Source organism: Natator depressus, chromosome 1, assembly GCF_965152275.1.
Source record: "Natator depressus isolate rNatDep1 chromosome 1, rNatDep2.hap1, whole genome shotgun sequence".
NCBI classification, from domain to species: domain Eukaryota; kingdom Metazoa; phylum Chordata; order Testudines; family Cheloniidae; genus Natator; species Natator depressus.
The window spans coordinates 22,569,202-22,586,300 of NC_134234.1; the positions used below are offsets into that span (position 1 = coordinate 22,569,202).

General features: G+C 45.8%; 1 protein-coding gene across 3 annotated transcripts in view; it reads left to right on the forward strand.

The window, feature by feature from the left end:
- Positions 1 to 12,773, forward strand: part of CCDC83 (coiled-coil domain containing 83) — a 49,899-nt gene extending 37,126 nt beyond the window's left edge. The window contains exons 6-10 of one of the 3 annotated variants that reach the window (XM_074956136.1): positions 381 to 449; positions 4,275 to 4,396; positions 5,482 to 5,576; positions 6,273 to 6,442; positions 12,036 to 12,773. In XM_074956136.1, coding sequence (XP_074812237.1) covers positions 381 to 449; positions 4,275 to 4,396; positions 5,482 to 5,576; positions 6,273 to 6,442; positions 12,036 to 12,212 — 633 coding nt within the window. In that variant the 3' untranslated portion in view covers positions 12,213 to 12,773. The remainder of the gene's footprint in view (positions 1 to 380; positions 450 to 4,274; positions 4,397 to 5,481; positions 5,577 to 6,272; positions 6,443 to 12,035) is intronic. The other 2 variants (XM_074956120.1, XM_074956127.1) reach the window with 2 other exon arrangements.
- Positions 12,774 to 17,099: the final 4,326 nt, after the last annotated feature.

Below are 17,099 nucleotides of genomic sequence, written 5' to 3' on the forward strand. Positions count from 1 at the left end.
CTCCTGCCCCTAATCCAAGCCCCCCTACCCCCCGCCCCCTTACCATGCTGCTCAGAGCGGCTGGACCGGCTTATTGGAAAGCCTGGGAGGTGGGTGGGCGCAAGCCACGCTGCCCGCATGGCAGCATAACTACAGGGAAGGGGGGATGGCATCCCGGCCAGGAGCTCAAGGGCCAGACAGGACGGTCCAGCAGGCCGGATGTGGCCCGTGGGCCATAGTTTCCCCACCTCTGGTTTTGGGGAACCTTGCACAGTTTCTAGTTCCCTGTGTGGCTATTTCCTGCCTAGAGGACTAACCTGCCCATTAGAAATGTTTTCCTCAAATATGTGACATTGTCAAAGTTCTGTCTTCAGAGAGGATCTGAAATTCTGTTTTCTCAGAATGCCGTAAAGCACATTGACAAAACCAGTCACAGGGAGATTGAAGAAAACGAATGGCTGAAAGAAGAGGTAAAAGGAGTATCTGGTTTTTCACTCTATGATAATTAGGGTTTGAATTTAGTGGTGGTCTGTAGTCATCACTTTGCTTCTTATCATAGGCCTCTAAGGACTTCAGCGAGAAGGGTGAGCAGGAATTTGTCCTAAGTAAGCCACAGTTGTGAGGGAAAGACTGATTCTCTGTTTGTGACATCAAAACGTGAAGATGCATATCCTGTCACAATTGCACAATTGTCACAATCCTGTCATAGAATCATAGTGATCAGGAACAGTCAGCATGGATTCACCAAGGGCAAGTCATGCCTGACTAATCTAATTGCCTTCTATGATGAGATAACTGGCTCTGTGGATGAGGGGAAAGCGGTGGACGTGTTGTTCCTTGACTTTAGCAAAGTTTTTGACACGGTCTCCCACAGTATTCTTGCCAGCAAGTTAAAGAAATATGGGCTGGATGAATGGACTATAAGGTGGATAGAAAGCTGGCTACATCATCGGGCTCAATGGGTAGTGATCAATGGCTCCATGTCTAGTTGGCAGCCGGTATCAAGCGGAGTGCCCCAAGGGTCGGTCCTGGGGCCGGTTTTGTTCAATATCTTCATAAATGATCTGGAGGATGGTGTGGATTGCACCCTCAGCAAGTTTGCAGATGACACTAAACTGGGAGGAGAAGTAGATACGCTGGAGGGTAGGGATAGGATACAGAGGGACTTAGACAAATTAGAGGATTGGGCGAAAAGAAATCTGATGAGGTTCAACAAGGACAAGTGCAGAGTCCTGCACTTAGGATGGAAGAATCCCATGCACCACTACAGACTAGGGACCGAATGGCTCGGCAGCAGTTCTGCAGAAAAAGACCTAGGGGTTACAGTGGACGAGAAGCTGGATATGAGTCAACAGTGTGCCCTTATTGCCAAGAAGTTCAATGGCATTTTGGGATGTATACATAGGGGCATTGCCAGTAGATCGAGGGACGTGATCGTTCCCCTCTATTCGACATTGGTGAGGCCTCATCTGGAGTACTGTGTCCAGTTTTGGGCCCCACACTACAAGAAGGATGTGGAAAAATTGGAAAACGTCCAGCGGAGGGCAACAAAAATGATTAGGGGACTGGAACACATGACTTATGAGGAGAGGCTGAGGGAACTGGGATTGTTTAGTCTGCAGAAGAGAAGAATGAGGGGGGATTTGATAGGTGCTTTCTACTACCTGAAAGGGGGTTCCAAAGAGGATGGATCTAGACAGTTCTCAGTGGTAGCTGATGACAGAACAAGGAGTAATGGTCTCAAGTTGCAGTGGGGGAGGTTTAGGTTGGATATTAGGAAAAACTTTTTCACTAGGAGGGTGGTGAAACACTGGAATGCGTAACCTGGGGAGTTGGTGGAATCTCCTTCCTTTGAGGTTTTTAAGATCAGGCTTGACAAAGCCCTGGCTGGATGATTTAATTGGGGATTGGTCCTGCTTTGAGCAGGGGGTTGGACTAGATGACCTCCTGAGGTCCCTTCCAACCCTGATATTCTATGATTCTATGACAGCCAGAATCTTGGCTCTGCTAGTGACAACACCACTTCATGCAATCAACTGTTTAATAAGTAGAAGTGTATGAGATCATCCAGTATACAATTTTAGGGCTCAGTCCTTCAAACATTTATGGAATGTAATTTAAATTTGTATAAAAAGCCTGGTGCTGCAATATTGCAATAAAATAGGCACCGGTTTCCTCTGGGCTCGGGGTGTGCTCAACCCCCAGGCCCTGCCCCCACCCGACCCCTTCCTCCATACCCCCACCCCTCCCCACCTCTTACGCCCATTCCGTCCCCTCCTCTGAGCCTGCCCCATCCCTGTTCCTCCTGCTTCCTCCCAGCGCCTCCTGCATGCTGTGAAACAGCTGATTGCAGTGGGCAGGAGGTGCTAGGAGGAAGGAGTTGATTGGTGCGGTGCTGGGGGGGAGGGGGGAGCTGGTTGCAAATGGGTGCTAAGCACCCACTAATGTTTTTCCCTGGGTGCTCCAGCCCTGGAGCACCCACGGAGTCAGCGTCTATGATTCCAAATGAGGTCTCACCAGTGCCTTAACACTTCCGTGTTTCTAGTGGAAATACCTTGTCTGATGCATCCTAGTACTGCATTAGCCTTTTTCATGGCTCATCACATTGATGGCTCATAGTTAAGGCTACATTTTAGTCACGTGTATTTTTAGTAAAAGTCATGGACAGATCACGAGCAGTAAACAAAAATTCATGGTCTGTAGCCTGTCCATGACTTTTACTATATACCCCTAACTAAAACTTGGGTGTGGGGGCCACGGGTGCTATAGGAGTTGGCCTGGGACCTCCGCTGGGGGTTTTGGCGGGGCTGGCTCCCTACCTGGCTCCGCATGTCCCTGCAGCGCCTAGGAGGCAGAGAGGCCAGGGGGCTCCGCATGCTGCTCCCGCCGCAAGCACCGGCTGTACAGCTCCCATTGGCCGGGAACTGCAGCCAATGGGAGCTGCAGGGATGGGGCCTCCGGGCATGGGCAGTGCTTGGAGCCCCCTAGCCCCTCCACCTAAGAGGAGCTACAGAGTCATGCCTGTGGGAGCCGGGAAGTCTCCCCCCGTAAGCGCCCCCCACCCCGAGGTAAGTGCCCTCCCCACACTCCCAAACCCCTGCTGCTAGCCCCCTCCCACACACCCAAACTGCTGCTGCTGACCCAGGGGCTGCTCAGCTTGGGCAGCCCCTGATCCTGCACTGGCCGCTGCAGAAGTCATGGAGGTCACGGAAAGTCACGGAATCCGTGACTTCCGTGACAGACTCTCAGCCTTACTCATGTCATCCCGTGATTAACCAATAGACCCAGGTCTTTCTCCTCTTGACCTTCTGTGTTGTCTAAGGCAACAGAGGGAGGTAAAAAGAACAGGAATACTTGTGGCACCTTAGAGACTAACAAATTTATTAGAGCATAAGCTTCATGGACTACAGCCCACTTCATCGGATGCATTGAATGGAACATATAGTAAGAAGATATATATATATATATACACACAGAGAAGGTGGAAGTTGTCATACAAACTGTAAGAGGCTAATTAATTAAGATGAGCTATTATCAGCAGGAGAAAAAAACTTTTGTAGTGATAATCAAGATGGCCCATTTAGACAGTTGACAAGAAGGTGTGAGGATACTTAACATAGGGAAATAGATTCAATATGTGTTGTGACCCAGCCACTCCCAGTCTCTATTCAAACCCAAGTTAATGGTATCTAGTTTGCATATTAATTCAAGCTCAGCAGTTTCTGCTGGAGTCTATTTTTGAAGCTTTTCTGTTGCAAAATTGCCACCCTTAAATCTTTTACTGAGTGGCCACAGAGGTTGAAGTGTTCTCCTACCAGTTTTTGAATGTTATGATTCCTGATGTCAGATTTGTATCTGTTTATTCTTTTGCATAGAGAATGCCCGGTTTGGCCAATGTACATGGCAGAGGGGCATTGCTGGCACATGATGGCATATATCACATTGGTAGATGTGCAGGTGAATGAGCCCCTGATGGTGTGGCTAATGTGATTGGGTCCTGTGATGGTGTCACTTGAATAAATATGGACAGAGTTGGCATCGGGCTTTGTTGCAAGGATAGGTTCCTGGGTTAGTGTTTTTGTTGTGTGGTGTGTGGTTGCTGGAGAGTATTTACTTCAGGTTGGGGGACTGTCTGTAAGTGAGGACTGGTCTGTCCCCCAAGATCTGTGAGAGTGAGGGATCATTTTTCAGGATAGGTTGTAAGGATAAGAACTCAGGAAGCTCCTGGATCAGGACCCATTGTGCAGGTCCCCCTCTCTTTCAAGATTACCTCATGTTTTTCTCATCTGCGACAGGTTGAAATATACCGAAAGGAAGTAAGTGACTTGGAAGCATCTGCTCAGCTACTAGAAGAAGAAAATATATATATGATAAGGAGCCTGTTTAACTGCAGACTTCAGAATCTTAAAATATCGGGGTAAGAATGGTTCCATTTACAGACCTAGGCCCAGATCCTCAAAGGTATTTAGACGCCTAACTTCCATTGATTTCAGTGGACATTTGAAGCCTAAATACTTTTGAGAATCTGGGCCCTGGAAACTACTTCTGCTGCCTCCTCAGCCATTCAGCGTCCCTGGGCAGTAGAACCAATGCAACTTTCTTATTCAAAAGAGGACATGATTTGAAGTTCAGCTACCTTGTGACTCTGTATGCACCAGCACATAGGGATCAGGATGTGGGGGTGGCAGAGCTGGATTATCTCCTGCTGTACAGATCCTCCCATTATCTCCTCCTCCACGGCTCACACTTTAGGGCTGCAGTCCCATGGTGCTGGAGGAAGAATTCCTTCCTGTCACACCTCCCCCTATATCTAGCTGTGCAGGCTGGACACTAGGGCATAGCTCTGCTCCTTATTGTTGGTTCAAATATTTGGGGGCGTGAAGGCTAATGTGCTAATTTAGTTTTTTCAATCCCAAGTACTGCAGATGACATGCTGAACTAAGCAGAAATAAGGAAGAGGCTCTTGCATAGCACTGTAAGGGTACATTGCACAGCATGAAGTTCCTTCACATTTGAAGGAGCTAACTTATTCCCCAAAAGAGGATTAATTTAGAACATGTGGTATCATAACTTGTGGTGTTACACACTATGTTTATCACTCATCTCTTTACTGTCCCTGCCCTATGATTTCAGCCCTGCTGTAGCAGTCACATCTTAACCACAAAAGGGGGTCTGTAATTCTTCTTGCTAGAAGAACCTTGGACTGCTTCTAAGTGAAGACTACCAGCCGTGGTTTGGACTGTGTACTGATTCGAGACAACATTTGTTTTCTTTGAGTTGTATGGGCAGACTTGAATTAGGAATACAAAAGAGCATAGTCATTAAGTTACCTGGCTGCCTCAATCACATTTTTAAACCATTGCACTATTCTGAGCTTGCGGTTAAATGTCAGATGGCTTTTCGAGTATGTCTTTTCTGAAAACAAGGCATAGTTAATTGTTCCAGTTTCTAGGGAAATATGTTCAGAGCTCTAATGTCATGTATTTTTTTTAAATTTCTTAGGAATTTATTTCTTACCCAGGGAGCTGGCCTGCAAGTTCAAGGAGAGGAATTGCTTAGTGAGGACTTGGAACGACTACAGTGTAGAGATTATGCAGGTAATGCACATGTCAAAAAGTCATGGAACTTTATAAGTAATCTTACATTAAGTACTTTTCATCTGCAAAGTCCTTTGCAATCATTCTACTGTACATGGTGATCATTTAATCTACCACTGAAATGCAGTTACCTCGGGTTTAGCAGCCAGCGCAGCAGCTCAACTTCACAGTGCAGGACAGGAAGAAAATAATACACTATTGTGTTAAGTGAAATAGATATTTAGGTCAGTAGGATGTAGTTTCCCAAAATGGAACTGGGCCAGGCCAAGATGCTAGGATCAACTGCCTTGTGCAAAAAGATGCCTTGGATTTTTACTGCCCATGAATCATCATATACTGTCTTACATCTCATCCAAAAGATGGTCCCTCCAGCAGTACAGTGGCCCATGCTCTAAGAGGATGGTCTCAGTGTGTCTGAGACACATGCGGAATTAACGATCAACTTGAGAGAGATTCTACTGGATTGTGTGATAGACAGTGGTGCTACGGGTAGAGCAGCAGTATCTCACAGCTTGCATGTGCATTATGGCATAAAACTTGTCCATTGCTCTTTTTTTTTACCTGTCCATAGTGTATATTTGGGAGTCTCCCTGGCAGCCTCATAGTAAAGATTATAGACAATTTCCATAAGAAGCTTTATTTCTAACCTTCACAAAGTATAACCCCATTACATCTCCTTGTACTTCCCCCCAAAAGCAAAGACAGATGCTGGAGATGAAAGCCCCAAGAGCACAGCACCCCTAGCCATAGAGAAGAAAGTGTTTTCAGAGGCCGAGAAGCAGGAAGACAGCTATGAGGATCTGTGGGGAGAGCCAATGGCTCCTGCTCTCAACTACCTATTGTTTGAAGATGAAAAAGATACCCAGGTAAAGGTTCAAAATCAATGGGACTTCTTTCACTTCGTGGCACTAGCTTTTTCTAATCAGGAAATGAACTACCAGCAGGACTGGTTCAGCTTTCAGTACTGTTATGCTGAAAGGTGCTGTTGGCTTCCACATTTGGGATTATATATACACTGTATAAGCAGCCAGGGTGACAATCCCCATGGAGAGAGTTGGAGATGCTCCTATAGAGACACTGCACGCCAAGTGCCATTAAGGGCATTGTGTGGGTTCAAGTGCTGTCCTTTGTCTGGGCCTTAGACCTTTCTGAACTTTGTGTTGGGAGGGGTAAATGGCCAGGCCACCTCTTCCAGACCTCACTCTGTGTGGAGGGGCTTGGTCTACGTCTACATTGCACTTTTCTCGTTAAAACTTTTGTTGGTCAGGGGTGTGAAAAAAACACTGTCAGCGGGAGATGCCCTCCTGCTGACAAAGCTACCGCCCCTCATTCGGGCTGGTTTGATTTTGTCATCAGGAGAGTTCTCTGCTGCCGACAAAGAGCGGCTACACTGCCCGCCTTACAGCGGCAAGGCTTGAGTGGCACAGCTGTGCCGCTGTAAGCTGCGCAGTGTAGACATAGCCTTGGATTAGGGCTTCCCAGGTGTAAGTGCAAAGGGGCACAGAGCGTATTTAAGCCCATTGAAACCCAGTTAGCAGAGCTGGCGGTTGGAATGAAAACCTTTTTTTACTTAATGACAGGTTTCAGAGTAGCAGCCGTGTTAGTCTGTATTCGCAAAAAGAAAAGGAGTACTTGTGGTATTTTCCACTGAATGCATCCGCTGAAGTGAGCTGTAGCTCATGAAAGCTTATGCTCAAATAAATTTGTTAGTCTCTAAGGTGCCACAAGTACTCCTTTTTTTACTTGTAAACTAAGCACATTTGATATGTTTCAGAGTAACAGCCGTGCTAGTCTGTATTCGCAAAAAGAAAAGGAGTACTTGTGGCACCTTAGAGACTAACCAATTTATTTGAGCATAAGCTTTCGTGAGCTACAGCTCACTTCATCGGATGCATACTGTGGAAAGTGTAGAAGATCTTTTTATACACACAAACCATGAAAAAATGGGTGTTTACCACTACAAAAGGTTTTCTCTCCCCCCACCCCACTCTCCTGCTGGTAATAGCTTATCTAAAGTGATCACTCTCCTTAAAGTGTGTATGATAATCGAGTTGGACCATTACCAGCACAAATCCAGGTTTTCTCCCCCCCCACCCCACCCCCCCCACAAACCCACTCTCCTGCTGGTAATAGCTTATCTAAAGTGATCACTCTCCTTACAATGTGTATGATAATCAAGGTGGGCCATTTCCAGCACAAATCCAGGGTTTAACAAGAACGTCTGGGGGGGGGGTAGGAAAAAACACTTTTTTTCCTAACCCCCTCCTCAGATGTTCTTGATAAACCCTGGATTTGTGCTGGAAATGGCCCACCTTGATTATCATACACAATTGTAAGGAGAGGTTTCAGAGTAACAGCCGTGCTAGTCTGTATTCGCAAAAAGAAAAGGAGTACTTGTGGCACCTTAGAGACTAAGCAATTTATTTGAGCATGAGCTTTCGTGAGCTACAGCTCACTTCATCGGATGCATACTGTGGAAACTGCAGAAGACATTATATACACAGAGACCATGAAACAATACCTCCTCCCACCCCACTCTCCTGCTGGTAATAGCTTATCTAAAGTGATCATCAAGTTGGGCCATTTCCAGCACAAATCCAGGTTTTCTCACCCTCCGCCTCCCCCACACAAACTCACTCTCCTGCTGGTAATAGCCCATCCAAAGTGACCACTCTCTTTACAATGTGTATGATAATCAAGGTGGGCCATTTCCAGCACAAATCCAGGTTTTCTCACCCCCCCCTTCCAAAAAACACACACACACAAACTCACTCTCCTGCTGGTAATAGCTTATCCAGAGTGACCACTCTCCCTACAATGTGCATGATAATCAAGGTGGGCCATTTCCAGCACAAATCCAGGTTTTCTCACCCCCCCACCCCCATACACACACAAACTCACTCTCCTGCTGGTAATAGCTTATCCAAAGTGACCACTCTCCCTACAATGTGCATGATAATCAAGGTGGGCCATTTCCAGCACAAATCTAGGTTTTCTCACCCCCCACTCCCATACACACACAAACTCACTCTCCTGCTGCTAATAGCTTATCCAGAGTGACCACTCTCCCTACAATGTGCATGATAATCAAGGTGGGCCATTTCCAGCACAAATCCAGGTTTTCTCACCCCCCCACCCCCATACACACACAAACTCACTCTCCTGCTGGTAATAGCTTATCCAAAGTGACCACTCTCCCTACAATGTGCATGATAATCAAGGTGGGCCATTTCCAGCACAAATCCAGGTTTTCTCACCCCCCCCCCCCACACAAACTCACTCTCCTGCTGGCAATAGCTCATCCAAACTGACCACTCTCCTTACAATGTGTATGATAATCAAGGTGGGCCATTTCCAGCATAAATCCAAGTTTAACCAGAACGTCTAAGGGGGTGGGGGGGTAGGAAAAAACAAGGGGAAATAGGCTACCTTGCATAATGACTTAGCCACTCCCAGTCTCTGTTTAAGCCTAAATTAATAGTATCCAATTTGCAAATGAATTCCAATTCAGCAGTTTCTCGCTGAAGTCTGGATTTGAAGTTTTTTTGCTGTAAGATAGCGACCTTCATGTCTGTGATTGCGTGACCAGAGAGATTGAAGTGTTCTCCGACTGGTTTATGAATGTTATAATTCTTGACATCTGATTTGTGTCCATTTATTCTTTTACGTAGAGACTGTCCAGTTTGACCAATGTACATGGCAGAGGGGCATTGCTGGCACATGATGGCATATATCACATTGGTGGATGTGCAGGTGAACAAGCCTCTGATAGTGTGGCTGATGTTATTAGGCCCTGTGATGGTGTCCCCTGAATAGATATGTGGGCACAGTTGGCAACGGGCTTTGTTGCAAGGATAGGTTCCTGGGTTAGTGGTTCTGTTGTGTGGTATGTGGCTGTCGGTGAGTATTTGCTTCAGGTTGGGGGGCTGTCTGTAGGCAAGGACTGGCCTGTCTCCCAAGATTTGTGAGAGTGTTGGGTCATCCTTCAGGACAGGTTGTAGATCCTTAATAATGCGTTGGAGGGGTTTTAGTTGGGGGCTGAAGGTGACGGCTAGTGGCGTTCTGTTAATTTTCTTTGTTAGGCCTGTCCTGTAGTAGGTGACTTCTGGGAACTCTTCTGGCTCTATCAATCTGTTTCTTCACTTCCGCAGGTGGGTATTGTAGTTGTAAGAATGCTTGATAGAGATCTTGTAGGTGTTTGTCTCTGTCTGAGGGGTTGGAGCAAATGTGGTTGTATCGCAGAGCTTGGCTGTAGATGATGGATCGTGTGGTGTGGTCAGGGTGAAAGCTGGAGGCATGTAGGTAGGAATAGCGGTCAGTAGGTTTCCGGTATAGGGTGGTGTTTATGTGACCATTGTTTATTAGCACTGTAGTGTCCAGGAAGTGGATCTCTTGTGTGGACTGGACCAGGCTGAGGTTGATGGTGGGATGGAAATTGTTGAAATCATGGTGGAATTCCTCAAGGGCTTCTTTTCCATGGGTCCAGATGATGATGATGTCATCAATATAGTGCAAGTAGAGTAGGGGCGTTAGGGGACGAGAGCTGAGGAAGCGTTGTTCTAAGTCAGCCATAAAAATGTTGGCATACTGTGGGGCCATGCGGGTACCCATAGCAGTGCCGCTGATCTGAAGGTATACATTGTCCCCAAATGTAAAATAGTTATGGGTAAGGACAAAGTCACAAAGTTCAGCCACCAGGTTAGCCGTGACATTATCGGGGATAGTGTTCTTGACGGCTTGTAGTCCATCTTTGTGTGGAATGTTGGTGTAGAGGGCTTCTACATCCATAGTGGCCAGGATGGTGTTATCAGGAAGATCACCGATGGATTGTAGTTTCCTCAGGAAGTCAGTGGTGTCTCGAAGGTAGCTGGGAGTGCTGGTAGCGTAGGGCCTGAGGAGGGAGTCTACATAGCCAGACAATCCTGCTGTCAGGGTGCCAATGCCTGAGATGATGGGGCGCCCAGGATTTCCAGGTTTATGGATCTTGGGTAGCAGATAGAATATCCCAGGTCGGGGTTCCAGGGGTGTGTCTGTGCGGATTTGATCTTGTGCTTTTTCAGGAAGTTTCTTGAGCAAATGCTGTAGTTGCTTTTGGTAACTCTCAGTGGGATCATAGGGTAATGGCTTGTAGAAAGTGGTGTTGGAGAGCTGCCGAGCAGCCTCTTGTTCATATTCCGACCTATTCATGATGACAACAGCACCTCCTTTGTCAGCCTTTTTGATTATGATGTCAGAGTTGTTTCTGAGGCTGTGGATGGCATTGTGTTCTGCACGGCTGAGGTTATGGGGCAAGTGATGCTGCTTTTCCACAATTTCAGCCCGTGCACGTCGGCAGAAGCACTCTATGTAGAAGTCCAGTCTGCTGTTTCGACCTTCAGGAGGAGTCCACCTAGAATCCTTCTTTTTGTAACGTTGGTAGGGAGGCCTCTGTGGATTAGTATGTTGTTCAGAGGTATTTTGGAAATATTCCTTGAGTCGGAGACGTCGAAAATAGGATTCTTGGTCACCACAGAACTGTATCATGTTCGTGGGGGTGGAGGGGCAGAAGGAGAGGCCCCGAGATAGGACAGCTGCTTCTGCTGGGCTGAGAGTATAGTTGGATAGGTTAACAATATTGCTGGGTGGGTTGAGGGAACCATTGCTGTGGCCCCTTGTAGCATGTAGTAATTTAGAAAGTTTAGTGTCCTTTTTCTTTTGTAGAGAAGTAAAGTGTGCGTTGTAAATGGCTTGTCTAGTTTTAGTAAAATCCAGCCACGAGGAAGTTTGTGTGGAAGGTTGGTTTTTTATGAGAGTATCCATTTTTGAGAGCTCATTCTTAATCTTTCCCTGTTTGCTGTAGAGGATGTTGATCAGGTGATTCCGCAGTTTCTTTGAGAGTGTGTGGCACAAGCTGTCAGCATAGTCTGTGTGTTATGTAGATTGTAATGGATTTTTTACCTTCAGTCCTTTTGGTACGATTGATCACTTTAGATAAGCTATTACCAACAGGAGAGTGGGTTTGTGTGGGGGGCGGGGGGGGTGGAGGGGGAGGAGAAAACCTGGATTTGTGCTGGAAATGGCCCAACTTGATTATCATACACATTGTAAGGGGAGTGATCACTTTAGATAAGCTATTACCAGCAGGAGAGTGGGGTGGGGGGGAGAGAAAACCTTTTGTAGTGGTAAACACCCATTTTTATATGGTTTGTGTGTATAAAAAGATCTTCTACACTTTCCACAGTATGCATCCGATGAGGTGAGCTGTAGCTCACGAAAGCTTATGCTCAAATAAATTGGTTAGTCTCTAAGGTGCCACAAGTACTCCTTTTCTTTTTGCACATTTGATATGGAAATTGTTGAACACGGAACCCCTTGAGGAAGTCTCTTTGAAAAGGAAAACACTCATCTTCTGAAGTGCCTCTCTTTTGTTATGCAATTGCTGATGAACAACAATATTCCCTCTCTCTTCTGCAACTCCAGGAATACTCAAAACTGGGTCCCCTGGGGACGAAACTGATGAGTGTAGTGGGAAGAGCCATGCCTATTCATGAAGAAGTGAGAGAAATGTCAAGCAAATGCCAGTTTGAAGACAGTTTTGATACCTGTAAATCAGAGGGCCACATCACATACCGCATGATCAAATCTGTATTTACTTAGGAACAAAAGATCCTGGTTGCTTAAAAGCAGACTAATTTATGTTGCTCATTTAGAAATGTAATTTGCAGTTCATTAAATCTTTGATCTGTTTTCCAGGTAATCTGTGACACAATGCTTTATGGAAGCTCTTTTCTTAAGTACCTAAAGCATTAGATTTAAATATTAGACAATTTAAATAGCTGGATGCATTAACAGGAATGTCTCTAGATGGCTAATATAAAGGTTTCTTTCCCTAGTACTACAGACTGTGGGCATGAACCTGCACATTCCTTTTGCAGTGCAAACTCCCCTAATGTAGATGGGGTGTAGCTAATGCAGGATCAGGGTCAATATTTTACTTCTATGGTCCCTACTTGCAGTCTCCCAGATACAGATTTCTAGTTTGATTAGACATTACAAACCAATAAACGTAGGCTGACATAAAATGTGGAAACTGCTAAGTATTTACTCGGTTTAAGCAATGTACAGTATGTTGAGAATAATTCAAACTATTGCCAAAATATTTGCTTGAATGATTTTCTTTTCACCTCCGTAAATCAAAAGATCAGACACATTTTAATAAATGGCATGAAATTAAACTGCAACACCAGAAAGTGGATTTAAAAATGTATCTATTCTTCAGTTAAAGGATTTTAAAACATGCTGGGCATATTGTTCAGACCTGTCATGGTTATGAGGCTGGTTGTGTATCTGTCTCCTTGCTCACTCTGAGTGCCTTAGGCTATGTCTACACTGCCACTTATGTCAGCAAAACTTACGTAGCTCAGGGGTGTGAATATTGCACCCCCCGAGCAACAGATGTTTCACCGGCATAAGCGCTCCTGCCAACAGCTCGTTGGGGGTGGATTAATTATGTCTAGGGGAGAGCTCTCTCCTCTCAGCATAGAGGGATCTTACAGTGGTACAGTGCATTGGTACAGCTGTGCCACTGTAAGGTCTCTCGTGTAGACATAGCCTTACTGATTTTTCTGCTCTTTGAGAAGGACCTGGGTACTGTACCTCCTGTCTACCAACCCCTATCGCCCTGCAGGCCTGACTGGGCTTCGGGCATCTGTGTTTCCTTTTGTTCAGGAGCCAACAGCCTGATTAGAACAAAGTATGTTTGTTTAGTAGTTGGAACAAAACGTTGGAAGAAAAAGGGCTTTTAAAACAACAAACAGCCTGTATGCATATTCAGTCTCATCTAATCTTACACTCCATGACCAGCTAAGTTAGACAGGCTTTCCTCTTAAATTACAGGAACAGAACCAAAGCAATTTACCTTCTCGCAGCAAGCCCTGAGCCCTCTGTGACCTAGTCTGTTCTCCACTCATGTGCCCTGCTCAGCTGTAGGCTTGTCCTCACTGCAGCCGGCAGCTGATAACCGGGATTCTCTGTCAGGTGTTGCCCCAACCCAGCTCACATCCCAACACACAAACCTCTCACCCAGGCAGCAAAGGGTAGTCTGGCAATTCAAAGTTAAGGGTACAATAATTAGGAAGCATGGACATCACCCAAATTACCTGAACTCTGCCCTCCTCCCACTGCTGACCTTCCCCCAGTCCAGTGAGTGTCAAATAAATAGGCACATTTTAATGCAGTTTTGATAAGGACTAAAGCTAACAGGCTGGAAGTGTAAACATCTTGAATCCACTAAATCCTCTTTATGAGTGCAGTCCTGCAAAGTGCTAAGTATTTTGACCCCCATCCAGCAAAGCCCTTAAGCATGTGCTTAATTGGTTTGCAGCCAGAGTGCTCAGGCTTGAATCCTCTTTGTATAATTTTCCTGTTGAGCCAAGCAGTTGTGGATTACATGGCTACACATCTGGTTTATGTAAGTGTTCATCTTCACCACCCCAGGAGTGTCTATCAATCACTTATTTCATTTTTGGTCTGGCTTTTCCAAGGTTTTTAGTCTCAGATATGATAGTTGTGTTGGGTAACACTGCAGAAACACTTTTATATGGCCAACCCTATGTATTTTGGGACTTGTCCCCAGTAGGGGTTCTGAATGTGGCCACTTTCATGGGAAGGTGTAAAAACACAAAAAGGAGCAGTAGTTTTCCAAAGTGATGCAAAGACAAGCAAATTGATTAAAAAGCTACAGTAGCACAAACTATCAACAGGGGCAAGATTAGCTTATGGCTCAGCATTCTGAGTCATGGAGGTGTTGAAGAGGGGCATTGTTTGAAGACAGGCTTGGCACTTGCTTTTGGTTCCTCTATAATTGGTGCTGTGGGGCAGAACTAAGGGCGTTTGGGTGAATCTCATGATGCAATGCCATATTTTTGTTTAACCATAACGTGGAATTCCCAGACTAGGATTTGTAGTTTTGTAAAAACTCTTGAACGATTCCCTGTGAGTGCTGTTTATCACCTTAATTCCAGCTCTGTGATGTGGGTTGCCTGATAATGCCTCTCCTGTAGGAATTACTCAGTGACAGGAATTAATGCTGAAGAGCCCACTCCTGTGGGATCCTCCCACCCTGTCCGTGGACCAGTTGCCATCCCACCATGCAGCTCCTTGCCTCATGCTTTTGCCACCACAGTAAGAGACGACGACAGAGTGCTACAGAGGGGCTTGTTATTAAGCGAGCAATTTCTGGAACACTAGATGGGTTTTCTTTCCTTCCGTCTACTCTCCTGTGTCTGTCTGTGTCTCTCGCTTCTTGGCCCCTTCATGCCCAGCATGAACACTTCTGCCCTCCAATGTGGCTCTAGTTCTAAGCGACCAGCCCCACAGGTGGTTCCTTACTGCAGCTCTTTCCTCATCAAGACAATGAAGAGTTCAAACTCTGTATTGGAGCTATAATTCATGGACACTGCCAACAGTCCCCACCAGAACTATAATTGAAAGCAGGATTCCTTGGCAAAGGCCCCAGTTTTGGAAGAGTTTCTAGGCAAAGCCATCCTGGGCTTAGGATGAAGAGATACTAAGGAAAAGTTTGTCGGTGACATACAAGTGAGATCTCAGTCACTGCAGCCTCATCTCTCTGTTCAATCAGCTTCAAACTTTCCAGAAAATAAAAAACACACATGGAAATTGCAGGTGTGTTGGTTTGGCTCAGGAATGTGCTTCACCGCTGTTATTCCAGCTTTATGCTAGTGTCTCCATGAAAATGTATGGAGCTTATGGTGTCACTGAAGCAGAGAGAGGCTCCAGACCTATGGTTAGAATGGAAGGTAGCTTCACCCCACAAATGCAGTTCTAGTCTGAGGTGACTAAAAATGGCATCATTTTGCTCAGCATATCTGCTCACTTTCGCAAGTAAAACTAGCTCCTACTTACTCCTGTTTGCTCTGTACAGCCAGTGCAGCTCTGGGACAGCAAGCTGCCTTCTATTCTGGTTTATGAATTATTAGCATGGTCGGGTAACTCACTGGGCTGTGTGTTGTGTTCCCCACCTACAGAGGGTAGGAGTTGTTACAAAGTCTGGCTCTTTAGTTCAAGTTGTGGAGACTCATGCTTTTAGCCCTGGAAGTCTCCCGTTCAGTGCCTGACTTGTTGGCCAAGACCTAGGCCACCACAACTGCTTACCCACTGCTGATTGGAGACTCTTTATGGATGGTGTTGGAGCCAGAAAGAACCCAGCCTGACATGGATTCAAGGTTTAATCTACAGGAAGTCACCGAGAGCCCATCAGTGGGGAACATCATAATGTCACTTTTCAGAGAATCTCACCAACTGGTGAGTGACCAGTGGCTCTAGCCTATGGTAGTCTAGAGTACATGCTGTAGCACTATAGCTATACCTTCTACAGTGTTATATTAGTAAATGTATATTGACCGCGTGGTATTGTCTAGCTTTATATAGTCAGCAGCAGCAGCTCTTCCAGGGTGGTCCATGGACTATTCGCTGGTGCTGCGTGGAGAGCAGGCTGGTGCCAGCTCTTATTTCCAGTGGTTAAAATGTAGCAAGCTGCTAAAAATACAAATACTTACCTAGTATTTCCTATGAGCAACTGCTGTAGTTGCAATGGGGAAGGCAGGCAGTTGTGAATGAATGGGTGTGTGTGTGGGGGGGTCCATGCTGTGAAAGGAAGTTTGAAAAGTCACGATATATAACATCATCAGCAGGATAGAAGTTCTTCATAAGAATAACTCAAGCTCAGTTGTATTTATTAAAATACTTCAGCCGCACTGTCTTTGGTATCAGATTATAGTAGGGTCTGTCTCGCTCCAGGAAAGAGTTTGCTGTGGAGTTCCAGACTCTTCATCTTAGTGTCAAGAGGTGGAAGGATTTTATCATCATTGGCCCAAGAGAGTGAGTGAGGCAAGGGATCTCACTTCGAGTCTCAGTTCTGCTACTTATTTGGGCAAGTCACTTAACCCCTGTCCCTCCCAGTCTGTATAATGGAACTAGTGTTCACTCATCTTTTGAAAGTGCTTTTTAATACTGAATAAGAACATGGTAGGCTATTGCCACGGACATCACAGCTATCTCCAAAGAAAGTTACCTAAATATTTTAGAAAAGCTGGATGTGCACAAGTCCATGGGGCCAGATCTAATGCATCCGAGGATGCTGAGGGAGTTGGCTGATACGATTGCAGAGCCATTAACTGTTTTCTTTGAAAATTGATGGCATGTTCTTTTATTTTTTGGGTTCCAGATCCCCTTTCAGCTGTTTCCCCATGGCTTCCCAAGCTGTAATTAACTCATTTCTCCCAGGTACCATCCCCATCCTGCTTCCATCCTCCTCTGCCCAGCAATGACCTCTGAAGAACAGGCTCTTCTTGGCTGGCATTGCCCTTGCTTCTACTTCTCTTATTTGGTTCGTGGGGGGTGGGAGGGGACACCTGGAGCAAAAGGTCTTCAGGTCTGCTGGCTTAACATCTTTTCCCTTGCTAACAGCTTGGGGGAGGAGCAGCAGCTATCTGATATGATTAATATTTGTCTATTCTGAAAGAA